Source organism: Cololabis saira, chromosome 11 (assembly GCF_033807715.1).
Source record: "Cololabis saira isolate AMF1-May2022 chromosome 11, fColSai1.1, whole genome shotgun sequence".
Taxonomy (NCBI): Eukaryota; Metazoa; Chordata; class Actinopteri; order Beloniformes; family Belonidae; genus Cololabis; species Cololabis saira.
The window spans coordinates 7102930-7130283 of record NC_084597.1 but is presented as its reverse complement, the minus strand read 5'-3'; the positions used below and the strand labels follow the sequence as shown (position 1 = coordinate 7130283).

The following is a 27354-nucleotide window of genomic DNA, read 5'->3' as shown; positions in this document are numbered from 1 at the left end:
GGAGCCGCCGCGGAGCCGCCGCTTCCCCAGGAGATGATCTACAGGTTAGAATGCTTATGAATGTGGTCGAAAACGCAGATCTACGCTTATGTGTGGAAGGGTTTTTTTTTTTTTAAACGATGTAATGTGGATGCAATTTTTTTTTATAAACGGAGGGGGGAAATATTCGTTTTTAAAAATACCCGGCTACGTTGTGGACGGGGTCTTAGTTCCTATGAAGACCCCTGAGGTTCATCTGGATCTGGTTTGTTGTGGTTCCAGAACCAGAACCAAGCAAGGTGAGGCAGCGTTCAGTTATTCTGCTCCTCACCGGTGGAACAAACTTCCTGTAGACCTGAGGTCTGCTCCAACTGTAGATCCTTTAAATCAGGATAAAAACATTACTGTTTTACTGACGCGTACTCTTAAATTAAATACTTACCTGCTGTACTCTACTGCCCTTATTTTTTATTTTTTAACAGCTTGTGCTTTTTATTATTTTACTTCTTTTCTTATTATTAGGGCCCGAGCACCTTCAGTGCGAAGGCCCTATTGTATCTGTAGGAATTCTTCGCGTTTTTATTATTAATATTATTTTTCTGATTGAAAGGAGGGCCTTTTTTTCCCCCTAAACGTGCCCAAAAAGTCACCAAATTTTGCACACAAAGCCAGGCCTGGCGATAAATGTGATATTTAATGGTTTACATTAATGGGCGTGGCAAAATGGCTCAACAGCGCCCCCTAGAAAACTTTGTGCCTCAAGCCCCCACAATACGGTTTGACGTACATGCACGAAATCGGTACACACCTGTATCATGTCGCAACTTAAAGAAAAGTCTCTTGGGGTCATGCCCGAAACCCAACAGGAAGTCGGCCATTTTGAATTAATTGTGTAATTTTGGCGCAATTTATGCCATTCCTTCGGCAGTTAATACGGCCCGAACCCTAACGTGCACCCAGGTGTGTTATACATCAAAATGTGCGTCTCCATCTTCCGACTATGCGCATTACTTTTCTCTTTCAAAAGTGTTACCGTGGCGACGCTAGATGCCAAAAAGCGGACACCCCCCCTTCATCTGATTGGTCCATATTGATAGTTCTCCCAAAAGTCACCAAATTTTGCATGCAAGCCAGGCCTGGTGATAAATTTGATATTTCATGGTTTGCATTAATGGGCGTGGCCTAACGGCTCAACAGCGCCCCCTAGAATACTTTTCTCTGCCATAACCTTTTGAATGGTTTGACATAGAGAGTCGTGGGTGGTGTCATTTCTGATATGCTTATGGGGGACGGTGGCCGTGAGTGCGAGGGCCCGTTCATTGCTGCTTGCAGCTTTAATTTTATTTATTATTTTACCTCCTTTTCTCATAATTTTATTTACCTTACAATTGTGTCTTGCTGCTTTTAATGTCGATGTAAAGCACCTTGAATCACCTTGTGTTGAATTGTGCTATATAAATAAACTTGCCTTGCCTAAAAACCATTTCAGCATTCATAGATGCTGTACATCATCATCATCATCATCATCATCATCATCAAGTGATGACCCTAAAAAAATAAAAATCTTGTTTTTTATGGAAAGAAACAAAGCACAAGCACGTGATCAGGTATGAACAGAGGTCAGAGAGGGTTGTGGGGGAGACGGGGGTTGTGGGGGAGACGGGGGTTGTGGGGGAGACGGGGGTTCTGGGGGAGACGGGGGTTCTGGGGGAGACGGGGGGTTCTGGGGGAGAGACGGGGGAGACGGGGGTTCTGGGGGAGACGGGGGTTCTGGGGGAGACGGTGGGTTCTGGGGGAGACGGGGGAGACGGGGGGTTCTGGGGGAGACGGGGGTTCTGGGGGAGACGGGGTTCTGGGGGAAGACGGGGGTTCTGGGGGAGACGGGGGAGGCGGGGGTTTCTGGGGGAGGCGGGGGTTCTGGGGGAGACGGGGGTTCTGGGGAGACGTCGGGGGGTTCTGGGGGAGACGGGGGGTTCTGGGGGAGGCGGGGGTTCTGGGGGAGACGGGGGTTCTGGGGGAGACGGGGGTTCTGGGGGGAGGCGGGGGTTCTGGGGGAGGCGTGTACCTTGCAGAGAGCCTGGCTGATGTACAGCAGCGCCGGAGTGGTAACTGGGTGTCTGAAGTCGGAGGTGGGAAACAGCACCTGCGTCACCTTCAGGTAAATGATCTGCAAACAAAGGAACAAAAAACACACTCAATACTTTTGTTAAATTCGGATCCATCAACTGAAGATGGAGCCGGCTCATCTGCCTCACTTTTATTTTTACTAAAGTCCTTTTAAACTCTTTAAACTCTTTAAACTCGTCGTTTTGTGACTTAACCTCCTAAGGTGCAAGTGTTTTCTTTCTTGTTGCTTTGGGAAATTAAGACATTAAGTATCAGGACAATAAGACGTGTGATGTCCACACATGTGCACGCTAGGAATGGGTGATATTTTACCGTTCACGATAAACCGTCAAAAAAATTCCCCACGGTAAGAATTTGTATCTCACGGTAAAAATGATAAATTCCCGTTGATTGATGTTTTTGTGTAAAACTGATTTATGGAAGGAAGGAAGGAAGGAAGGAAGGAAGGAAGGAAGGAAGGAGAGGAAGGAAGGAAGGAAGGAAGGAAGGAAGGAAGGAAGGAAGGAAGGAAGGAAATGAGCCTGAAGAAAGAAAGAAAAGAAAGAAAGAAAGAAATGAGCCTGAAAGAAGAAAAGAAAAGAAGAAAGAAATGAGCCTGAAAGAAAAGAAAGAAAGAAAGAAAGAAAGAAAGAAAGAAAGAAAGGAGCCTGAAAGAAAAGAAAGAAAGAAAGAAAGAAAGGAGCCTGAAAGAAAGAAAGGAAAGAAAGAAAAGAAAAGAAAGAAAGAAAGAAAGAAATGAGCCTGAAAGAAAGAAAGAAAGAAAGAAAGAAAGAAAGAAAGAAAGAAAGAAATGAGCCTGAAAGAAAGAAAGAAAGAAAGAAAGAAAGAAAGAAATGAGCCTGAAAGAAAGAAAGAAAGAAAGAAAGAAAGAAAGAAAGAAAGAAAGAAAGAAAGAAAGAAAGAAAGAAAGAAAGAAAGAAAGAAAGAAAGAAAGAAAGAAAGAAAGAAAGAAAGAAAGAAAGAAAGAAATTTTTTTTATTGTCATTTTTATGGTTATCAGGATAAATGCCAGAAATTATCGTGATACATTTTTTAGTCCGTACCGCCCATCCCTAGTGCACGCCAGCTCTTATGTGGGTAAAAGTGACCCCAATGTGATTTGGATCGAGTAAAAAAAACACACAAAGGTAAACCTCAGGTCTGAAGGAGCGGGCGCTGACGCCCAGCAGGATAATTAAAATTAATCTGAGACATGATCTCACAGCGTTTGTACACAGCTCATTTCAGAAAATCATCTCCAGTTTCAGTTGGACTCACTTGAGTAAAGTTTACGTCTTCCCAGAAGGCAGGAGGACGGAGAAGAGTAATAATGTTTGACCCGGTTCATTCCCTCTCCTGTTGAGATTAATACCAATCGTTTTTACTACACCGGTACTGCAGTCCATCGCTGCTTCACACCCGTTCATCCTAATGAGGGTGAAGAGTGATGTGGTCCACACGAGAGGCTCGGTGGCATTTGTAAATTCTACGATGACATACCCACAGCATGTCGATCAAAGTTAGCTTTGGACTCAGCTCCTTCAGCCGAACCCCGCCGCAATATCTGCAGGGGTTGGATCAGGAAGGGATAATGGCTAGCGCAGGGGTCGGCAACCCGCGGCTCTAGAGCCGCATGAGTCTCTTTAGCGCCGCCCTAGTGGCTCCTGGAGCTTTTAAAAAATGTTTGACCTTTTTTTTCCTTTTTCTTTTTTCTTCTTTTTTTCTTCCTTTTTAATCTCAACATTTCGACTTTTGTCTCGACATTTCAACTTTTTTCTCAAGATTGTACTTCAACATTAATCTCGACATTTCGACGTTTTTCTCGAAATTTTGACTTTTTTCTCGACATTTCCACTTTTTTTCCCCAAATTTCGACTTTTTTCTCAACATTTCCACGTTTTTCTCGACATTTCGACTTTTTTCTCGAAATTTTGACTTTTTTCTCAAGATTGTACTTCAACATTAATCTCGACATTTTTCTCGAAATTTTGACTTTTTTCTCGACATTTCCACTTTTTTTCCCCAAATTTCGACTTTTTTCTCAACATTTCCACGTTTTTCTCGACATTTCGACTTTTTTCTCGAAATTTTGACTTTTTTCTCAAGATTGTACTTCAACATTAATCTTGACATTTCCACTTTTTTCTCGAAATTTTGACTTTTTTCTCGACATTTCCACTTTTTTTCCCCAAATTTCGACTTTTTTCTCAACATTTCCACTTTTTTCTCAACATTTCGACTTTTTTCTCGATATGGTACTTCAACATTAATCTCGACATTTTGGAATTTTTTTCTCGACATTTCGACTTTTTTCTCGAAATTTCAACGTTTTTCTCGACATTTCGACTTTTTTCTAGAAATTTTGACTTTTTTCTCGAAATTTTGACTTTTTTCTCAAGATTGTACTTCAACATTAATCTTGACATTTCCACTTTTTTCTCGAAATTTTGACTTTTTTCTCGACATTTCCACTTTTTTCCTCAACATTTCGACTTTTTTCTCGATATGGTACTTCAACATTAATATCGACATTTTGGAATTTTTTTCTCGACATTTCGACTTTTTTCTCGGCATTTCAACCTTTTTTTTCCTTTTCGCCTTTCGCCATTTGCCTTCATTCTAAGGCTTATACATACAAGACTTTTCATTTTTTGCGGCTCCAGACATATTTGTTTTTTTTTGTGTTTTTGGTCCAATACGGCTCCTTCAACATTTTGGGTTGCCGACCCCGGGGCTAGCGATTGGCTGAGCAGACTGCCAATCAATCATAGTAGCAATAAATTCATTCCTTGGTATAAACTCTCCTGGCGTGGTACAGAAAAACAAAAAACCCCCTTCAGAGTTGTCAAAGATGGGAAATCAAACAATTGAACCAAAATGGTTTTTGAACCATTATGTTTGTTTCTGCTCTGCACCAGGACGTTTTAACACGAGTTACTGGAGATTTAGTTGCACCCTCTAATGGTCAGTCGAGAAACTGCAACCAAACTTAGTTCCACATGAGCTCAATGCGGAAGTACAGGACTGTCTCAGAAAATTAGAATAATGTGATAAAGTTCTTTATTTTCTGTAATGCAATTAAAAAAACAAAAGTGTCATACATTCTGGATTCATTACAAATCAACTGAAATATAGCAAGCCTTTTATTATTTTAATATTGCTGATTATGGCTTACATTTTAAGATTCCCAGAATATTCAAATTTTTTGAGATAGGATATTTGAGTTTTCTTAAACTGTAAGCCATGATCAGCAATATTAAAATAATAAAAGGCTTGCAATATTTCAGTTGATTTGTAATGAATCCAGAATGTAGGACATTCTTGTTTTTTTTTAAATTGCATTACAGAGATAGAGACAGTCCTGTAAGATGGTTGATTCTTGTGATAACTATTATTTAAACCTAGGGGTGTAACGATACACTAACCTCACGATACGGTACGATACACGATATTGAGGTCACGATAACGATACGATATTATAGCAGTATTTTTTTAACAACCTTGAATGAGGAACATATGACTGGAAAAAATTGTCTTTCATTTGAAAGACACAGAATACAAAACAATGCTGTGCGTTTGCCCTATTGTTACAGTTTGTAATGCTTTATAACTGTTTAAGTTTTAAAGAGAAAGCCAGGCCAACCATTTTCCACAAACTGAACTAAAAGTAAATGTCAGGTTTGCATTATGCATCTTCAGTTTCATACAAGTAAAAATATTTAGCCACAAACTGAATAGTTTCTCTCATGTATGATTTTACTTTTTTCTTTTCCAGAAATTTAACAACTAAAATTAAATAAATAAATAAAAGTAAATAAATACATACAATTTTACATAATAAAAAAGATTGATTCATGCTCACCTTATAAGTGTAAGAGGAGATTTATTTTTGTTAAGGTTATTTTGGTAATTCAGGGTTCATTATTTTATAAATATATTCTTTATATTGTGATGTAAATCAGGGACTATAATGACACTAGTCAGTTTATCTGTAGTGATTATTCTGTTTTAGATTGGGCGGAGTGATACGCCACAGTACGGCACTAGGTGCTGTGTTGATGTTCTAAAATCCTACACTGTTGAGGGACATTAAAGTAAACTGGAACTCAGCAGAAGTTTCCCCGTGTTTATCCTACTCACCACCCCAAAAAGGTTTAATTTAATAAGGTAAGGCTTAACTCTACACCAGCCTTACATTAGTAAAGGTTCAGAGCTCAAAACGGGACCGCAAAACGGGACTAGTTTCTTCTGAGCGGAGGAAGATTTTGGTCTGCGGGTCGAGTTGCAGTCGGCACGCGTGGTCGGATGCGCGTTACTAGTCAACATGATAGATTAATATTAATAACATAATATTTTTGTATCGCGAAATTTCGTGGCACGATATATTGTTACAGCCCTAATTAAACGTCATTTTCATTCAGCAGGAGGAGGTAGAAGATGGTACCATGTCCAGTGTGGGGAAAGCAGCACATCCTTTGAGCTCCAGCTCCTCCTCCATGCCGTGAGCGGCATCTCCGAGGACGCGCTGCATTTCCTGGCAGGCTGCTTGAGGAAACATCTGGCAAAGACCGTACAACTCCCTACATACACAAAAAAAAAACCCACAAGAAAAGAAAACATTAATCACTCATTCTGGATGAGGAACTTGAGAGAATCATCTTCTTGAACTCACGGTATGAGCTTGTCCACGGTGGTGAGTTGTGGGGGGCTCCTGGTGGAGATCTCTCCCATGTACTCCAACAGGAAGCCAAACAGTTTCTGAGACACATTAACACATTTTAATGAGGGGGGGAGGTTTATTACACACTAGGAATGAGAGATATTTTACTGTTCACGATATACCGTCCAAAACATTCCCCACGGTAAGAATTTGTCATATCGCGGTAAAAATTATAAAAAGAAAGAAAGAAATGAGCCAGAAAGAAAGAAAGAAAGAAAAAAAGAAATGAGCCTGAAAGAAAGAAAGAAAGAAAGAAAGAAAGAAAGAAATGAACCTGAAAGAAAGAAAGAAATGAGCCAGAAAGAAAGAAAGAAAGAAAGAAATGAGCCTGAAAGAAAGAAAGAAAGAAATGAGCCTGAAAAAAGAAAAAAAGAAATGAGCCAGAAAGAAAGAAAGAAAGAAAAAAAGAAATGAGCCTGAAAAAAGAAAGAAAAAAAGAAATGAGCCTGAAAAAAGAAAGAAAGAAAAAAAGAAATGAGCCTGAAAAAAGAAAGAAAGAAAAAAAGAAATGAGCCTGAAAAAAGAAAGAAAGAAAAAAAGAAATGAGCCTGAAAGAAAGAAAAGAAAAAAAGAAATGAGCCTGAAAGAAAGAAAGAAATAAAGAAAGAAAGAAAGAAAGAAATGAGCCAGAAAAAAAGAAATGAGCCAGAAAGAAAGAAAGAAAGAAATGAGCCAGAAAGAAAGAAAGAAATGAGCCTGAAAAAAGAAAGAAAGAAAAAAAGAAATGAGCCTGAAAAAAGAAAGAAAGAAAAAAAGAAATGAGCCTGAAAAAAGAAAGAAAGAAAAAAAGAAATGAGCCTGAAAGAAAGAAAGAAAGAAAGAAATGAGCCAGAAAAAAAGAAATGAGCCAGAAAGAAAGAAAGAAATGAGCCAGAAAGAAAGAAAGAAATGAGCCTGAACATTTAGTATCTTTTAGAGCAGTGTTTTGGCTCCAAAGACTGAATGTGGTGATAGATTTATAGTTACAAAGGTGGAGTTGAATTGGTATATTTTTTTATCGTCATTTTTATCGTTATCGGGATAAATGCCAGAAATTATCGTGATACATTTTTTAGTCCATACCGCCCATCCCTATTACACACATGAAAACCTGCAGAAACACAGAGGAACAGAGGTGAGAAACAGAGGGGATGCGGTCGGTACCTGCAGCTTGAGCTTGTTGCCGACAGCCAGACTGGGATGGTTGCTCTTCTGAGTTCTGGCCACGACGAGCCGCTGGTTGTCGGGGGTGTGACCGCGGAGCAACTCCTTCAGATCGCCGTAGCTCTCGGGGGCTGAGGGAGGAATAATAAAGAGTAACGGTGATAACTCTGGTAAAAGTAAACGTAGACGAGGGTACGTCGCAGTGACAAGAGAAGCTACCGGTAAATAGGGCTGCAACGATTCGTCGACAAAAATCGATAATCAAAATTGTCGACAATAAATTCCATTGTCGACAATTGTCGCCAGACGTGTTTTTCCAACGGAGTGAGGCATCTCACTTCAATACAATCTCTGCCGAGAGTCGCGCATGCGCGATAGCGTCTCTGCCGAGCGGTAGCGGGTGAACAATAATGACGGCGTCCCGTCCTGTAGCAGCTGCTGCATGTAACAAAACTTCTAAAGTTTTGGAGCCTTTTAGCCTCGATACGGTAAATAAAAAGATGACTTGCAAGGTTTGCAAAGCAGACCTTGCTTATCACGGGAGCACGTTGGTAATGCACGAGCATTTGAAGAGAAAGCACGTCGGGTCTGGGTGAAGTTTCAACAAATGATACACGAGTTCAACCCAGATACGTCCTGCCATCCAGAACCCATTTCACCTACTTGATAGAGAAAAAATATGAGACGTTTTATTTTATTTTTTATATAACACATTTGGCTGTTCTTAAAAAATGAAAAATAATGGATAGATGTTTATTTATTCATGGATTTATGTCTGACTGATCACTGTGCCTGTCCTTGGTTTTAAATAGGACATTTTATTAACTTTTTGTATGAACAGCGGCAAAGTTGAATAAAATATCTACAGGACTGTCTCAGAAAATTTGAATATTGTGACAAAGTTCTTTATTTTCTGTAATGCAATTAAAAAAACAAAAATGTCATACATTCTGGATTCATTACAAATCAACTGAAATATTGCAAGCCTTTTATTATTTTAATATTGCTGATTATGGCTTACAGCTTAAGATTAAGATTCCCAGAATATTCAAATTTTTTGAGATAGGATATTTGAGTTTTCTTAAGCTGTAAACCATGATCAGCAATATTAAAATAATAAAAGGCTTGCAATATTTCAGTTGATTTGTAATGAATCCAGAATGTATGACATTTTTGCATTACAGAAAATAAAGGACTTTATCACAATATTCTAATTTTCTGAGACAGTCCTGTATTTTTCATTGAAGTACCATCTTTCTCGTGTTTATTATCATTTGCCACATAATTAAAGTGACATACTAAATTTAAGAAAAAATTATTAATTATCCGATTAGTCGACTAATCGTTTCAATAGTCTGTGACTAGTCGACTATTAAAATAGTCGTTAGTTGCAGCCCTACCGGTAAAGGTGTACGGCAGCTCGGCTTTGGCCGCCTCCTGCTGGAGCTTCAGCTCCTCTTTGGTGAGGCCCGGCTCTGCTTTGGTACCGTCCTCTTCGTCTACCGTTCTCTCCTCATCCTCACTGTCTCGCTCAGAGTCCAGGTCCGAGTGGCCGTCTTCTTCCCCACTGCTGGCATCCTCCTCCGCTTCTTCGTCTCCCTCCTCCTCTCCATCATCATCATCATCATCTCCACTGTCATCTTCCTCCTCTTCATCACCACTCTCCCCCTCTTCTCCATTTTCATCCTCGTCTCCCTCGGACTCTTCTCCGATGTTCCATTTCCCATCCTTCACACGAGAAGATGAGGATTAAACCAAACAACCTCTAAAGACACAAACTAGGCCTGTGTTGAAAAAATTGATTTCCCAATTCTAAATCGATTCTCATATTAATTCCTAAAAATCGATTCATATGTCTAAAGATCGATTTTTTTTAATTTTTTTAAAAATTTATTTATGTATTTTTTTTCATCATTACATTACAACTTTTTTTTTTTTTTTTTTGTTTATCCCCAAAAAAGGAATGTTTTGTTGGACACGAGAATAACTGGTGCCATGTTTTTGCCTTTAAATATGTTTAAAGGTATGAAAACATTAAAGTGTTAGGTTATAACTGCATAAATTGTCTATATTTCATTACTTTTAGTGATGCACCGATTGTTCGGTAACCGAAATTGTTCGGCCGAAAATAGCAAAAAAACATTTTCGGTGTTCGGTGGAATAAGTGGGGAAAAAAACCGAACAATTAATAACGGCGTTGTAAAATAAGGAAATAGACTGGCCGCTCCGTAACTGTTGCTCACCACATAAATAGTTGGCCAACCAAAAACTAACCCCATAAAAATTCTACCTAACATTCACCAGCAGGTTGAACCAAAACAACATAAATCAATCTATTCTAGGTTTAGATGAGGAAATCAAACGTGGAAGAGCGTGGAGTGAAGTGGTGCAAACATGTCAGCAGTGTGGAAGTATTTTAGAGTGGCAAAGAATAATACAAGAATGGCTGTTTGCAATGAATGTTCTGCTCAAATATCTAGAGGGGAAACATCTGCAAAGTCTTTCAGCTACAAGTTTGATTTATCATTTGAAATGATAAAAAACCCTGAGCGCTTTAATGCATTTTTATTGTTTTAAGGCCTATGTTACAATGTTCAGTAAGTTAAGCCTAACGTAAGCTCAAAGATAGCCAAAAAATGTATTTTGCTAATTTATTTATTTTAAGTTATTGTTCTTTGCTGGTATAATGTCTGTTGGAATGTTTAAGAAATGCTGGGAAATTAAAAAATGTTCAGTTTTTTATGTTCAACAAATGTTTTCTACCTTGTCATTTTGTAAAAGATTTTTTTCTTTTAAAAGCATGCCTAAATCAAATTTATTTGATTTATGCAATGGTGAAAAAATTGGCGAAATAAATTAAAAACTGCGAAGAACCATGTTCGGTATTGTTCGGTATTCGGCCAAGTGTTATTATTATTTTCGGTTTCGGTCACAAATTTTCATTTCGGTGCATCACTAATAAGAACAATACTTTTATTTTTTAGGGTCATCACTTGATGATGATGATGATGATGATGATGATGATGATGTACAGCATCTACGAATGCTGAAATGATTTTTAGGCAAGTTTATTTATATAGCACAATTCAACACAAGGTTATTCAAGGTGCTTTACATCGACATTAAAAGCAGCAAATACAGTAAATAAAATTATGAGAAAAGGATAGGGCTGGGCGATATATTGAGATTTTAATAGGTATCGATATATTTTCAAACGCGATATGGTACGAGACAATATCGTTTATCAATTTAAAAAAAAAAAAAAAAAAATTTGAATGAAATATAGGAATAAAACTATGTAAAAAGTCACCACAGTGGAGATTTAAACTAACACTGAAATACCAGCACTATGTTGTAGTATATGTTGTATAGTAATTTAATATAACTGTAATAACTGTATTAATAACCGATCTGCATGATGTGCAAGATGCTCGGCACGACACGCGTGAGAACGCGCGAGACTTTTCTATACGAAATATTTATTGATCAATTTTGAATCTACCTTATAGGCTGTTATTACTAAATGTTATCATTAAGTGAGAAAAATTAATTCCATGACTTTTCCAAAAGTTTTGGGTGAACTTATGTTTCCAAAACTTTTCCAGGCCTTGAAAATGACATTTTCAAATTCCATGACTTTGCCAGGTTTTTTCAAAACGTATGAACCCTGATAATAATGATAATAAAATCATATGCTGTAACACCGCACCTTTCTATAATCATGTCTACCTCATACTGCTGCACCTTTCACTTTTTTTTTAAAAATTGTATATATGTTAATAAGTACGACGGAGTATTAGGGCCAAACAAAAAAACAAAAAAAGGAAATTACGAGAATAAAGTCATAATGTAATGAGAATAAAGTCGTAAAATTACGAGAATAAAGTCATAATATTACGAGAATAAAGTCGTAAAATTACGAGAATAAAGTCGTAAAATTACGAGAATAAAGTCATAATATTACGAGAATAAAGTCATAATATTACGAGAATAAAGTCGTAAAATTACGAGAATAAAGTCGTAAAATTACGAGAATAAAGTCATAATATTACGAGAATAAAGTCATAAAATTACGAGAATAAAGTCATAATATTACGAGAATAAAGTCGTAATATATTATAAATATATAAATATAACTTCACAAGATGCTCAATATTCCTCATTTTAACACAAGGAGAAGAAGCTCTTGCTGTTAGAGTTCTCATAAATTATATTCTCGTAATGTTACGACTTTATTCTCATAATATTACGACTTTAATCTCATAATATTACGACTTTATTCTATTACGACTTTATTCTCGCAACATTACGACTTTATTCTCGTAATTTTACGACTTTATTCTCATTATATTATGACTTTATTCTCGTAATTTCCAATTTTTTTTGTCTTAGTTTGGCCCTAATACTCCGTCGTAAATAAGAGAGTAAGCTGTAGAGTGAGCAAAAATAACTGAGTCAAATTCCCTGTCTTGTTTGACCTGACTTGTCCAATAAACCTGATTCTGATTGTTTTGAGTGGTCTCGTACCTGATAAGCTAGCGTCTTCTCGTCGTCTTTGTCCAGGATGAAGCCGTCGTTGAGGTCGTCGGCAGACGCGTAGGCCTGACTCCGTGGGGCGTCGGCGCCTTCATCTCCTAACATCCTCCTCAGACGGTCGGCCTGGAGAAACAAAATCACAGTTCAGCCTGGAGCAACGACCACCGGAGTTAACGTCGGTGAGTGTCCTGCTCCGTCACCTCCAGCCTCTGCAGCCTCTCCTGCTCCTCCCTGGCCAGCTCCTCAGGCGTCTTCATCTTCTCAGACGGCTGAGCCTTCATCTCAAAGCCCAGCTCTCGCACCATCATGTCGTATTCCTCTAGCTGGAAGCGCAGAAAAAGAGAGATGAAGGACGTGCAGGACTTGCAGGACCTGCAGGATTGTGGTGACGTCGGACTGTCGATTGCTCACTTTGGGTTTCTCCTCTGGTTTGTCGACTTGTTCAGCTCTGGGTGTTTTTTTCACCATCAGAGCTTGAATGCTCTTCCAGTCCTGATCCAGCTTCTCCGTCAGCTCCTGGGACTCCTCCTTCTGGACCTGGCGCTCCCTCTGAGATCAAACCACAACGTAGTTCATTTGTACGGATTACTACGACTAACCTACGCCCAATGGCAGAGGTGGTAGTAACTAGGGATGGGCGATATTTTACCGTTCACGATAAACCGTCAAAGAAATTCCCCACGGTAAGAATTTGTATCTCACGGTAAAAATGATAAAAAGAAAGAAAGAAAGAAATGAGCAAGAAAGAAAGAAAGAAAGAAAGAAAGAAAGAAAGAAATGAGCAAGAAAGAAATGAGCAAGAAAGAAAGAAAGAAAGAAAGAAAGAAAGAAAGAAAGAAAGAAATGAGCAAGAAAGAAATGAGCAAGAAAGAAAGAAAGAAAGAAAGAAAGGAGCAAGAAAGAAAGAAAGAAAGAAAGAAAGGAGCAAGAAAGAAAGAAAGAAAGAAAGAAAGAAAGAAAGAAAGAAAGAAAGAAAGAAAGAAAGAAAGAAAGAAAGAAAGAAAGAAAGAAAGAAAGAAAGAAAGAAATGAGCAAGAAAGAAAGAAAGAAAGAAAGAAAGAAAGAAAGAAAGGAGCAAGAAAGAAAGAAAGAAAGAAAGAAAGAAAGAAAGAAAGAAAGAAAGAAAGAAAGAAAGAAAGAAAGAAAGAAATGAGCAAGAAAGAAAGAAAGAAAGAAAGAAAGAAAGAAATGAGCAAGAAAGAAATGAGCAAGAAAGAAAGAAAGAAAGAAATGAGCAAGAAAGAAAGAAAGAAATGAGCAAGAAAGAAAGAAAGAAAGAAAGAAGGAAAGAAAGAAAGAAAGAAAGAAAGAAAGAAATGAGCCAGAAAGAAAGAAAGAAATGAGCCAGAAAGAAAGAAAGAAAGAAAGAAAGAAAGAAAGAAAGAAAGAAAGAAAGAAAGAAAGAAAGAAAGAAAGAAAGAAAGAAAGAAAGAAAGAAAGAAAGAAAGAAAGAAAGAAAGAAAGAAAGAAAGAAAGAAAGAAAGAAAGAAAGAAATGAGCAAGAAAGAAATGAGCAAGAAAGAAAGAAAGAAAGAAAGAAATGAGCAAGAAAGAAAGAAAGAAGGAAAGAAAGAAAGAAAGAAAGAAAGAAAGAAAGAAAGAAATGAGCCAGAAAGAAAGAAAGAAATGAGCAAGAAAGAAAGAAAGAAGGAAAGAAAGAAAGAAAGAAAGAAAGAAATGAGCCAGAAAGATGGAAGGAAAGAAAGAAAGAAAGAAAGAAAGAAAGAAAGAAAGAAAGAAAGAAAGAAAGAAATGAGCAAGAAAGAAAGAAAGAAGGAAAGAAAGAAAGAAAGAAGGAAAGAAAGAAAGAAAGAAAGAAAGAAAGAAAGAAAGAAAGAAAGAAAGAAATGAGCCAGAAAGATGGAAGGAAAGAAAGAAATGAGCGAGGAAGAAAAAAAGAAAGAAAGAAGGAAAGAAAGAAAGAAGGAAAGAAAGAAAGAAAGAAAGAAGGAAAGAAAGAAAGAAAGAAAGAAATGAGCCAGAAAGATGGAAGGAAAGAAAGAAAGAAAGAAAGAAAGAAAGAAAGAAAGAAAGAAAGAAAGAAAGAAATGAGCAAGAAAGAAAGAAAGAAGGAAAGAAAGAAAGAAAGAAGGAAAGAAAGAAAGAAAGAAAGAAAGAAAGAAAGAAAGAAAGAAAGAAAGAAAGAAAGAAAGAAAGAAAGAAAGAAATGAGCCAGAAAGATGGAAGGAAAGAAAGAAATGAGCGAGGAAGAAAAAAAGAAAGAAAGAAGGAAAGAAAGAAAGAAAGAAAGATAGAAAGAAGGAAAGAAAGAAAGAAAGAAAGATAGAAAGAAGGAAAGAAAGAAAGAAAGAAAGATAGAAAGAAAGATAGAAAGAAGGAAAGAAAGAAAGATAGAAAGAAGGAAAGATAGAAAGAAGGAAAGAAAGAAAGATAGAAAGAAAGAAATGAGCCAGAAAGAAAGAAAGAAATGAGCCAGAAAGAAAGAAAGAAATGAGCCAGAAAGAAAGAAAGAAATGAGCCAGAAAGAAAGAAAGAAAGAAAGAAAGAAAGAAAGAAAGAAAGAAAGAAAGAAAGAAAGAAAGAAAGAAAGAAAGAAAGAAAGAAAGAAATGAGCAAGAAAGAAAGAAAGAAAGAAAGAAATGAGCAAGAAAGAAAGAAAGAAAGAAAGAAAGAAAGAAAGAAATGAGCCAGAAAGAAAGAAAGAAAGATAGAAAGAAAGAAAGAAAGAAAGAAATGAGCAAGAAAGAAAGAAAGAAGGAAAGAAAGAAAGAAAGAAAGAAATGAGCAAGAAAGAAAGAAAGAAGGAAAGAAAGAAAGAAAGAAAGAAAGAAAGGAAAGAAAGAAATGAGCCAGAAAGATGGAAGGAAAGAAAGAAAGAAAGAAAGAAAGAAAGAAATGAGCCAGAAAGATGGAAGGAAAGAAAGAAAGAAAGAAGGAAAGAAAGAAATGAGCAAGAAAGAAAGAAAGAAAGATAGAAAGAAGGAAAGAAAGAAAGAAAGAAAGAAAGAAAGAAAGAAAGAAAGAAAGAAAGAAAGATAGAAAGAAATGAGCCAGAAAGAAAGAAAGAAAGAAAGAAAGAAATGAGCAAGAAAGAAAGAAAGAAAGAAAGAACGAAAGAACGAAAGAAAGAAATGAGCCAGAAAGATAGAAAGAAAGAAGGAAAGAAAGAACGAAAGAACGAAATGAGCCAGAAAGATGGAAGGAAAGAAAGAAAGAAAGAAAGAAAGAAAGAAAGAAATGAGCGAGGAAGAAAAAAAGAAAGAAAGAAGGAAAGAAAGAAAGAAGGAAAGAAAGAAAGAAATGAGCAAGAAAGAAAGAAAGAAAGATAGAAAGAAGGAAAGAAAGAAAGAAAGAAAGAAAGAAATGAGCCAGAAAGAAAGAAAGAAAGAAAGAAAGAAAGATAGAAAGAAAGAAAGAAATGAGCCAGAAAGAAAGAAAGAAAGAAAGAAAGAAAGAAAGAAAGAAATGAGCAAGAAAGATAGAAAGAAAGAAGGAAAGAAAGAAAGAAAGAACGAAATGAGCCAGAAAGATAGAAAGAAGGAAAGAAAGAAAGAAAGAAAGAACGAAAGAAAGAAATGAGCCAGAAAGATAGAAAGAAAGAAGGAAAGAAAGAAAGAAAGAAAGAACGAAAGAACGAAATGAGCCAGAAAGATGGAAGGAAAGAAAGAAAGAAAGAAAGAAAGAAAGAAAGAAAGAAAGAAAGAAATGAGCCACAAAGAAAGAAAGATAGAAAGAAAGAAAGAAAGAAAGAAAGAAAGAAAGAAAGAAAGAAAGAAATGAGCGAGGAAGAAAAAAAGAAAGAAAGAAGGAAAGAAAGAAAGAAGGAAAGAAAGAAAGAAATGAGCAAGAAAGAAAGAAAGAAAGATAGAAAGAAGGAAAGAAAGAAAGAAAGAAAGAAAGATAGAAAGAAAGAAAGATAGAAAGAAAGAAATGAGCGAGGAAGAAAAAAAGAAAGAAAGAAGGAAAGAAAGAAAGAAGGAAAGAAAGAAATGAGCAAGAAAGAAAGAAAGAAAGAAAGATAGAAAGAAGGAAAGAAAGAAAGAAAGAAAGAAAGAAAGAAAGAAAGATAGAAAGAAAGAAAGAAATGAGCCAGAAAGAAAGAAAGAAATGAGCCAGAAAGAAAGAAAGAAAGAAAGAAAGAAATGAGCCAGAAAGAAAGAAAGAAAGAAAGAAATGAGCCAGAAAGAAAGAAAGAAAGAAAGAAAGAAAGAAATGAGCAAGAAAGAAAGAAAGAAAGAAAGAAAGAAAGAAAGAAAGAAAGAAAGAAAGAAAGAAAGAAAGAAAGAAAGAAAGAAAGAAAGAAAGAAAGAAAGAAAATTCCCGTTGATACGTGTTTGTGTAACAAACATGGCGGATCTGAGTCATTCCAGTTTTGCAAAACAAAACATAAAAAGGTGGAGTTGAATAGGTATTTTTTTTTAATCGTAATTTTTATCGTTATCGGGATAAATACCAGAAATTATCGTGATACATTTTTTAGTCCATACCGCCCATCCCTAGTAGTAACGAGTTACATTTACTTGAGTAAGTTTTGGGAAATGTTGTACTTTTAGGAGTAGTTTTGAATCACTATACTTTTTACTTTTACTTGAGTAGATTTGTGAAGAAGAAACTGTTCCTCTTACTCCGCTACATTAGGCTACGTTGAGCTGTTACTTTTCTTTTATCCTTTTATCCACGTACGCGTCAATCTCATGACATCACTGGGTGATTCTTTGGGAAAAATGTTTGTTTTTGCATGTTTTGTCACATTTACACAGACTCAAACACACACAGAGTTTATATGAGTTCATGTTTGTTCTAGTTCTACCTGGTTAAAAAAGAAAAGTACAAAGGCTTGAAATTTTGTGCTACTTGTGCTTAATTTATTTTTTTATTCTGTTATTTTATTTATTTTATCATTTATTAAAGTACTTGAATTTACTTTAAGCTTATATTAATTTTAACTATTTTTTTATTAATTTTAATTATTTAATTGATTTAATTTGCCTGAAGATGATTATTTTGTACTTTTGTCTGTTTGAATGGTTGTGTTAAAAAAATAAATCAGACGTTACTCAACAGTTACTCAGTACTTGAGTAGTTTTTTCACCAAGTACTTTTTTACTTTTACTCAAGTAATTATTTGGATGACTACTTTTTACTTCTACTTGAGTCATATTATTCTGAAGTAACAGTACTTTTACTTGAGGGATAAACTCCTGCTTCTACGGGCAGGATTGTGTTGCGCTTCACCTTTTCCTGCTTGGACTTCTGAATGAGTTCCTCGATGAGCTCCTGCCTGGATCTGGCTCTCAGGCCTCCTTCCTCCTGCTCGCCTGAGGTTTTCCTCCTCAGGAGGCCTCCTCCTCCTCCGAAGTGGGAGGCAGTCAACTCAGCTGGGGGGGGGAAATAAAAAATACAGTAACTAACAGGTGCAGGGTTTATGACCAGAAGAAAAACAAAAGAAGGAGGTTTGTGAAGAAGACGCCTCAGAATTGGGGAAATCATGAAAATTTACTCTGATTACATGAATTTCATTTCATTTCATTTCATTTTTATTTATTCCAATCATGGAAATATGCAAAGAAAAGAAACAAGCAAGTAAAATGACAACACAATCAAAAGCATATTCCAGAACCAGAAAGGAGCAGGAAGAAGAAAATCTTATTATACCTGCCCCTCCCTCCAAAGAAAACTGAACAATAATAACAGATGGTCTGCACAATTACTTAATTAATATCACAAGAAAAGAAAAACAAGAAAATAAATTGTCTGTCTCCATACGAATATATTATATATTTAGACTATTTCATACATACATTGCTATTTTTTTCTCTTTAAATTTATATTTAAACTGAAATATGTTTATACAGCCCTTTAAATCATAATTTAATGAATTTCATAACTTAATTCCAACAATTGAAGTGCTCATCTGCTTTAAGGTTGTTCGGGCAAATAAATGTTTAAAATTAAATTTTCTGCGACTATCTTCGTTATTTAAACTGAAAGTAAACATGTATTGTAAGTTTTCTGGTAATAATTTACATTTAGCTGTGTACATGATTGTGAGTGTCTGTAACTTAACCAAATCCTCAAGTTTCAGTAATCTTGATTCAAAAAATAATCTGTTGGTGTGTTCTCTGTAATGTGTATTGAAAATAACTCTAAGTGCTCTTTTCTGTAATAAAAATAAAGGATTCATATTGGTTGGATATGTGTTGCCCCAGATTGCAACACAATAAGATAAATAAGGCAAAATTAATGAACAATATAAGATTCTCATTACTGTATAATTTAACACAAACTTAGCCTTGTTCAAAACAAAAATATTTTTGCACACTTTTGATTTTACATGAGCTATATGAGCTTTCCATGTCAATTTCTCATCTATAATAACACCTAAAAACCTAAATTGTGATACTTTATCAATTAGTACTCCTTCTAAAGAAAGTGATACATTTGTCTATCTTCTTGAATGGCCAAAAATCATAAATTTAGTTTTTTTTTCAAATTTAAAGACAACTTATTCTCATCAAACCATTTTTTTTTAATTTTACCATTTCTTTTTCTATACATTTAGCAAGAGTTTTCAAATCATGACCTGAACAAAAAAAAGTTGTATCATCTGCAAATAATACAAACTGTAATAAATTTGAATGCATTTATGTAAAATAGTGGCATTTATTTGTGATATAGACATTTATAATAAAAGGATTCAAGCTTCAACCAGCATCACAACCAGTATTTCTATTCATCCGAGGTTCACCTGATAAGAGTCCCCTCTCTTCTGCTTCATCGTCGCTGTTCACAGCATCGTTGAATTTCTCCATTTCAGCCAGCGACTGGCCAAAATGAGTCAGCTCTTCATCCTCATTCAGGTTGTACAGGTCCTTCTTTTCATGGACACGCTAGAAACCAACACCAACGAGGGAAAGGTGAAGGTTAAGCGCCTCGTGTCAAACACACAGAGACAGCGATTCCTTTGCTTTTACGTCATTATAGCAGCTTCTCTCTTCTGTAACTGAGATAAAGGGTGTGGAGAAACTGCCACCTGAACGCAGGAACATCGGACTGACCTGTCTCTCCACGGTGAACCGCTGCAGGATTTTTTCTTCTGGATCCATCTTGGAGTCATATTCCCCCAAACGTTTGTCAATGAACTTGCTCGACTTGTTCTTTTGTTTGTATTCCTTCAGGAGGGTCTCCTTTCTCTACAGGCGAAATGTAGAAGAAACATGCCGTCAGAAACTGGCCAAAGCTGCATCAGCAACACACAAATATCAACTATTTTGTGCCATTATATTGATCAGCTGGTAGTTCTGTTCTTACAAACCTCTACAGCACTCAGGATAAGATGAAGGCTGCCACTAACGACTATTTTCTTGTCGATTCATCTATTGATTATTTTCTCGATTAATATTTTTTTTTGTTTTGATTAATCTTGTGATTTTTTCCCCACTTTTTCCATACATTTTTAAATGTTAAATGCCAACAAATAATACATTTTACAATTCTTGCACCCTTTTTACTTGCAAAAAATTAAATACATTTCACACATTAAACCAAAGCAAATGTGTTTGTTCAGAACAATCTCCATAAATCTAAAATAAATAACATAAATTCTGTCCAATGTCGGGAGTCTGAATAGTTGTACATCACAAGTGTTAATCACATTGTAACTGTAATGTATCTTTAATGTAACTTTATTCATCTTAAATGATCTATACCAGCTGATAGCAAAGAGGGATGTATATCTGCCAACTGTTATGTTGACAGACAGCATGAACATGACATTAATATAAATCAATATTGTTTGATTTGATTTGATTTGATTTGATTTGATCTTTATTCATCTTGAACAAAACAATAAAATAAACACCATGCATCAACAACAATAATAAAAAACAACCAGTTTTGTTCAAGAAGGGACAGGAAGAAGCAAATGCTTATCTAGTCCGGCCCCTTCTTGCAATATAAGAATATCCAATATATAAAAGAATAAAAATAGCAATAACAATAATAATACTAATAACAACAATAATAATAATACGTATATACAGTATATACCCTTCTTGACATATAAAAGTATATCAATATAAAAGTAATTAAAAGACAAGTGAGTCAATAATAAAAGTAGCTAAAAAGAAAGAAAAGCATCATGCACAGAAGAAAAAAAGACAATGAAAAAAAATTAAATAAAAAAATCCTGGTCATTATAACATCAAGTTTTGGTAGTTCAGTATGATAATCTGCTTATAGCAGCGTTTGAATAGCCTGATGTTCTTGCAGACCTTCACACTTTCATCAAGGTTGTTCCAGAGTGTTATACCATACACTGAAATGCACATCTTTTTCAATGTAGTATGAGCCATTGTCTGTTTAAAAGTGTGTTTATTCCGTATATCATGAATACCATCTCTTTTTCTAAATAACATTTGGATGTTTCCAGGTAAACTATTATTCCAGGCTTTAAACATGGTCTGTGCCGTTTTGAATTTCACCAAATCTGGAAACTTGAGCAAATAAGAATTTAAAAACAAATTATTCGTATGATCTAGGTATCCCGCTCCGTTTATTAACCTCACTGCTCGTTTTTGTAAAGTGCAAATCTTTTTTAAAGTGCTTTTATAATTATTACCCCACACTTCTACACAATATGATAAATAAGGTTCAATAAGTGCATAGTACAGAGTGTGCAACGGCTTCTTATCCAGTATATGTCTGGCTTTACCCAGTATCCCTATTGTCCTTGCTAGTTTGGAACACACATGTTTAGTATGGGATTTCCAGCAAAGTCTGTGATCAATTAATACACCCAGAAACTTAACTTCATATACTCTTTCAATCATTACCTGATCTATTTCTACTTTAATTTCTATATCTATTTTGCGATTTCCAAATATGATAAACTTTGTTTTACTCAGATTTAGTGACAGTTTGTTTTTGTCAAACCAATCTTTTAATTTGGATAATTCAATGTTAACCATGTTTATGAGTTGATTTAAATCATCCCCCGAACAAAAAATATTTGTATCATCAGCGAAAACAACCAGTTTTAAAATATTTGATACCTTAAAAATATCATTAATATATAAGATGAACAATTTGGGTCCTAGTACTGACCCCTGGGGGACACCACAGGTAATATTTAGGCTCAATGATTTATAAGTTCCAATTTGTACAAACTGTTGTCTATTATTCATGTAACTATGCAGCCAGTCTAGTGCTGCCCCTCTAATCCCATACCTCTCCATCTTTTCTAACAACAATCCATGATCAATTGTGTCGAATGCCTTTTTAAGGTCAATAAACACACCCAGTGCATATTTCTTATTGTCCATACAACTTGTAACCTCCTCTACTACCTCCAACAAAGCCATGGAAGTTGATCTTGATGATCTAAACCCATACTGCCCATCATTTAGCAACTTATTGCCGTCTATGAATCTGTCCAATTGAACCACAAATAATTTTTCTAGTATCTTGGAAAACTGGGACAGAAGGGAAACAGGCCTGTAATTGGTAAATAGATGTTTATCACCCGTTTTGTGTACAGGGATAACTTTAGCCAGTTTCATTTGGTCTGGAAATACTCCTGATCTCAATGAAAGATTATAAATATGAGAAAGGGGATCAATGATCCCATCAATGATGTTTTTTATCAATGCCATGTCAATATCATTTCCATCAGTAGATGTTTTATTAGCGCTATTTTTTATAATTTCTATAATTTCCCCTTTGTCCACAGTTTCCAGAGAGATTGAGTTAGAGTTTCTCTCCCCCCAAGCCACCTCCTCAGCAACCTTCCCTGCTCCTTTTATATCTTTGGCTAGATTTGGACCGACACCTACAAAAAAGTGATTAAACCCATCAACAATATCTTTCATGTTTGTGATCTTCTCATCCCTGTACTCAAAAAGGTCGGGGTATGTGAGCTCAGCTGGCTTATTTCTAATGACACTATTTAATATGTTCCATATTCCTTTAATGTTGTTTTTATTCTTATCTATTAGTCTTGTATAGTAGTCTTTCCTACAAGCCCTCATAATATTTAATAATTTATTTTTATATTTTTTATATTTTAACTCTGCTTCAACTGACTTCTGCTTAATGAATAACCTGTATAATGAATTCTTTTTTTTACACGCGTTTTGTAATCCTTTGGTCATCCAGGGATTATCTACATATTTATTCTTGTTACTATATTGTTTTATGGGGCAATTTTTATTATAAAGTTTGATAAATATATCTAGAAATTTATCATAGGCTATATTAACCTCAGTTTCCTCACAAACCCCTTTCCAGTTGTATTTCAACAGTTCGTGTTTGAATGCAGATAAGGATTCAGAAGATCTGAGTCGCTTATATTTGACTTCATTTAACACACTCTTCTTCTTATAATTACATTCATAAATTGCAAAGACCGGCAGGTGATCACTGATGTCATTTATCAATATACCACTTTTGTTATTATCCACGTTATTAGTAAAAATGTTATCAATTAAGGTTGCACTATGGGTTGTTATCCTGGTAGGTTTAGATATAGTTGGAAACAAACTCATACCATACATGACATCAATGAAATCATCTGTCGTTTTATGTTTTTGGGGATTCAACAAATCAATGTTGAAATCCCCACAGACATAAATTACTCTCTGCTTTAGCGTACCAAATAACATTTCCATATTTGTTATAAATAACTCAATATTAGAACCAGGTTTTCTGTACACACAGCTAACCATTACCTTTTTCCTTCTCTCAGTGTCAATCTCAATCGTGATACACTCCATCACATTGTCCACAACCAATGACATTTTATCAATAACTTTGTAAGATAACCCTTCATCTACAAACAGAGCAACACCACCATACTTTACAGATTCTCTGCTGATGTAGTGAAAGTTGTAACCATTTAAAGCAAAGTCAGCACCCTTCTCATTGTTAATCCAGGTTTCAGAAACAGCAACAATGCTAAAAGCATTTTTAAAAACCTTCAGATACTCTTTTATATCATTAAAATGTGCCTCTTAAGTGCTCAAAAAAGACCAAACAGGCTGGAACACTTTGAAGTTTACTGTCACTTAAAGGAGCTGTCTCTAAGAAATGTCCAAAACTGGTACTGCAGTCACTTTCAAAATATTGTTGAGCGGCGTGTACCCTCCCCCTCCTCCCCCCGACCAGAGGTTGCCAGGTAGGCTGCAGAATGCAGCAGGAACGTAGGCTGCCATGGCTGCCATAATTAGAGCCGAGCTGGCAACCCGGATGCAGAAACAATACTGACTTGGTGATTGGGAGACAGGTGGAGGGTGGAGCTTCAGAAACAATACTGACTTGGTGATTGGGAGATAGGTGGAGGGTGGAGCTTCAGAAACAATACTGACTTGGTGATTGGGAGATAGGTGGAGGGTGGAGCTTCAGAAACAATACTGACTTGGTGATTGGGAGATAGGTGGAGTGTGGAGCTTCAGAAACAAAACTGACTTGGTGATTGGGAGATAGGTGGAGGGTGGAGCTTCAGAAACAATACTGACTTGGTGATTGGGAGATAGGTGGAGGGTGGAGCTTCAGAAACAATACTGACTTGGTGATTGGGAGATAGGTGGAGTGTGGAGCTTCAGAAACAAAACTGACTTGGTGATTGGGAGATAGGTGGAGGGTGGAGCTTCAGAAACAATACTGACTTGGTGATTGGGAGATAGGTGGAGGGTGGAGCTTCAGAAACAATACTGACTTGGTGATTGGGAGATAGGTGGAGGGTGGAGCTTCAGAAACAATACTGACTTGGTGATTGGGAGATAGGTGGAGGGTGGAGCTTCAGAAACAAAACTGACTTGGTGATTGGGAGATAGGTGGAGGGTGGAGCTTCCGGCCAAAACAAAAAATGACAACATAAACATCAGTTGAGGGCTGCAACTCCTCTTTTTAAACTGGAATATCCTGGCTTGAGTGCTGTTGTCAGTGACAGAAGTATTTGAAATGAACATGATTTTTAAATGTCTGTTGACATATCGGGGTCATTTTATGATTCGTTTCATTATTGCTCTTACATACAGCTCCTTTAATGTTTCATATATATTATAAACCATTAAGGCAATTAATTATATTAATTAATATTATATATTAAAACACACTTTTGTAAAACATTCCATTAGCCTACAATATCTAATCCTATGCTACAGGACTGTCTCAGAAAATTAGAATATTGTGATGAAGTTCTTTATTTTCTGTAATGCAATTTAAAAAACAAAAATGTCATACATTGTGGATTTATTACAAATCAACTGAAATATTGCAAGCCTTTTATTATTTGAATATTGATGATTATGGTTTACAGTTTAAGATTAAGATTCCCAGAATATTCAAATTTTTTGAGATAGGATATTTGAGTTTTCTTTAGCTGTAAGCCATGATCAGCAATATTAAAATAATAAAAGGCTTGCATTATTCAGTTGATTTGTAATGAATCCAGTATGTATGACATTTTTGTTTTTGTAATTGCATTACAGAAAATCATAATATTCTAATTTTCTGAGACAGTCCTGTAGATGATAGAATGAGCCTCAATTTATTTTTCTAGTTATGCCCATTTAATGTTTCATGTGGCCTATAGTTTCAAAACACAAACCTTTTGAACAATGAGAACAAGTAAAATAAAGCAATGGCATTTAAATCAAAATGACCATGTTAATTAAAATACTGTACCCCCTCCCTCCCCCAATTACAGAAGTCCAGTGCTCCTGGCTCAGAGAGGGTGACACCACCCACTCAGAAGCAGGAGTTTTTGCTGCTACAGTATTTTATTTAACATGGTGACTTTAATTTGAATGGCATTGCTTTATTTTACTTGTTCACACTGTTCTAAAGGTTTGAACATTTTAATATCCCATGCCAATTATTTATTTTATTCATTGTTATTGTTCCCAAAGTCTGCTTTAAAATAAAGGAAAATATTGACATTTGAGAGTGTTCCACCTTTTTACAAAAAGTATCGAAATACATATTGGTATCGGTATCGAAACAGAAATGTGGTATCGTGACAACCCTAATTGGGACACCACTTACTACGTCATTGCGTGGTTTACGTTCGGGTACGTAAGCGCCTGCGTAGTTATGTTTGCACAAACGTCACACCATATCAGGAAGCTGAGAGATAAAAGCTGTTTTAATTTCCGCAGTAGCGCTGTTAATATGCCACTTTATTAAGTTTTAATATTTTTCAGGCGTAAAAGTAACCGTTAAGATCCCCAACCTGGGCTCAGTTTATCCAAATAACGCCTGTTAAGAAATTTGCTCCAATGTTTTCGGGGGATGAGAAGAGCCGGCGGCTCGGGAGCTGATTTATGGTTCCGCGTTAAATCGACGCAGAGCCTACGCCGTAGGGTACGGCGTTTGTGTAACGCTGAACCATAAATCAGCCTTTATTCTGGCGAGATCTGAAAAGACTTCGCAACAACGAGCAAGCGAGTGATTATATACATTCACTGAGTGAATATTATGAAAGTAAAATATATATTTCTCGCTAGAAATGTAATCAAAACGCATTTTTATGCAGAAATTAACCCAAAATATTGATTTTATTCACAAAAAAATAAGAAATGTCCGCCATGTTTTTTTGTTTGATTCAGTCTGCAAATGACGACGTAAAGCATTATGGCAAATTTTTCTAGCCCTCGGTCGGCGAGTCAGCATCTGAAATCCCTCGCTCTGAAGGGTTAGATTCATACACCCCTAGCCCGAACGCGCAAAATTTAGGGGTAGTGATGAAAAGTAGGACTAGGGGGGGAATTGGGACTGGTCCTTAATACTACAGCACATTTATACTGTAATGGGTTGATAACAACTTTTCTGGTGCATTGAACATTTATCGTCATATAGATGGCGTTAAAAGCTTGCCATGTGTGAAAGTTTCTATATACTCCTTATGACATGTAATAACAACAGGTCAGACTGGCATTTAGGGAGAAGATGAGCTCATGTATTACCTTATTGATGGCTTTGGAGCGAGAAACTCCTGGCAGGCCCACATCGTGCTTGGATTTTCTCCCAAGAATGTCGAACTTCTTTCGGTTGATTTTCACCTCAAAGGGGTTGTTTTTAATTTCAGCAGACGTCTTGGATTTGCGGACCTTGTCAGAAAGGTTCCTTTTCTTTGGTGGCTTCCCCATCTGTGACAAACGGAACGATGGGAGAAAAATCCCTGACTTTAGACTTTAGTCTTACATCCAATTGTACTCAGCTGGTGTTAAAATCTAAACTGCTATAATAGTGAAATGTCCAGATACAAAAGTTTAGTTACTTATCAAATTACTTATCTTTTTAATACAATATAAGAGAAACTTAGTGGATGTATAACCTGTATCAATTAAAAACTTCATTAAGAGTTAATAAATATAAAAACATAAACAATCACGAAACCAATATTCTTACTCCAAAAAAAAGCAATGCGACTCATAAACAAAGTTGGATACAAGCACCCAACCAACCAATTATTTATAGATTCAAATGAGCTTAAATTCAATGAACTGGTGGATTTCAAAACTGCACAGATTATGTTCAAAATCAACAATAACATGCTGCCAGACTGTATTCAAAATATGTTCAATTTAAGACAAAGCCATTCCAACCTCAGAGGGGAGAGAGATACAGGAAATCAACAATCAGAACCAACACTAAACTGAGATGCTACAGGGGCAGCGGTGGATGTTTGGAATAAATTAGATAGGGATTTGAAATTATGTAGAACTTTAACTTTATTTAAAAAAACATTGAAAAGAAGGATGGTTTCCTTATATTAAATTAATGAGTGGCTTGATGTTGATTTGGGTATTTATTTAATTGGTGATTTGCTTTGAATTTTTTAAGGATGAAGGTAACATGTAGACTGCACCTTTATTTTAAATTTTTTTTAATTTCTTGAGAGATTTTTG

General features: G+C 35.9%; 1 protein-coding gene across 1 annotated transcript in view; it reads right to left on the bottom strand.

The window, feature by feature from the left end:
* Positions 1 to 27354, bottom strand: part of nop14 (NOP14 nucleolar protein homolog (yeast)) — a 67115-nt gene that overhangs the window by 39173 nt on the left and 588 nt on the right. The window contains 12 exon segments of the mRNA XM_061733578.1: positions 2045 to 2146; positions 6530 to 6665; positions 6758 to 6843; positions 7949 to 8079; positions 9349 to 9676; positions 12476 to 12607; positions 12685 to 12807; positions 12896 to 13033; positions 17681 to 17823; positions 19194 to 19335; positions 19504 to 19638; positions 26410 to 26592. Coding sequence (XP_061589562.1) covers positions 2045 to 2146; positions 6530 to 6665; positions 6758 to 6843; positions 7949 to 8079; positions 9349 to 9676; positions 12476 to 12607; positions 12685 to 12807; positions 12896 to 13033; positions 17681 to 17823; positions 19194 to 19335; positions 19504 to 19638; positions 26410 to 26592 — 1779 coding nt within the window.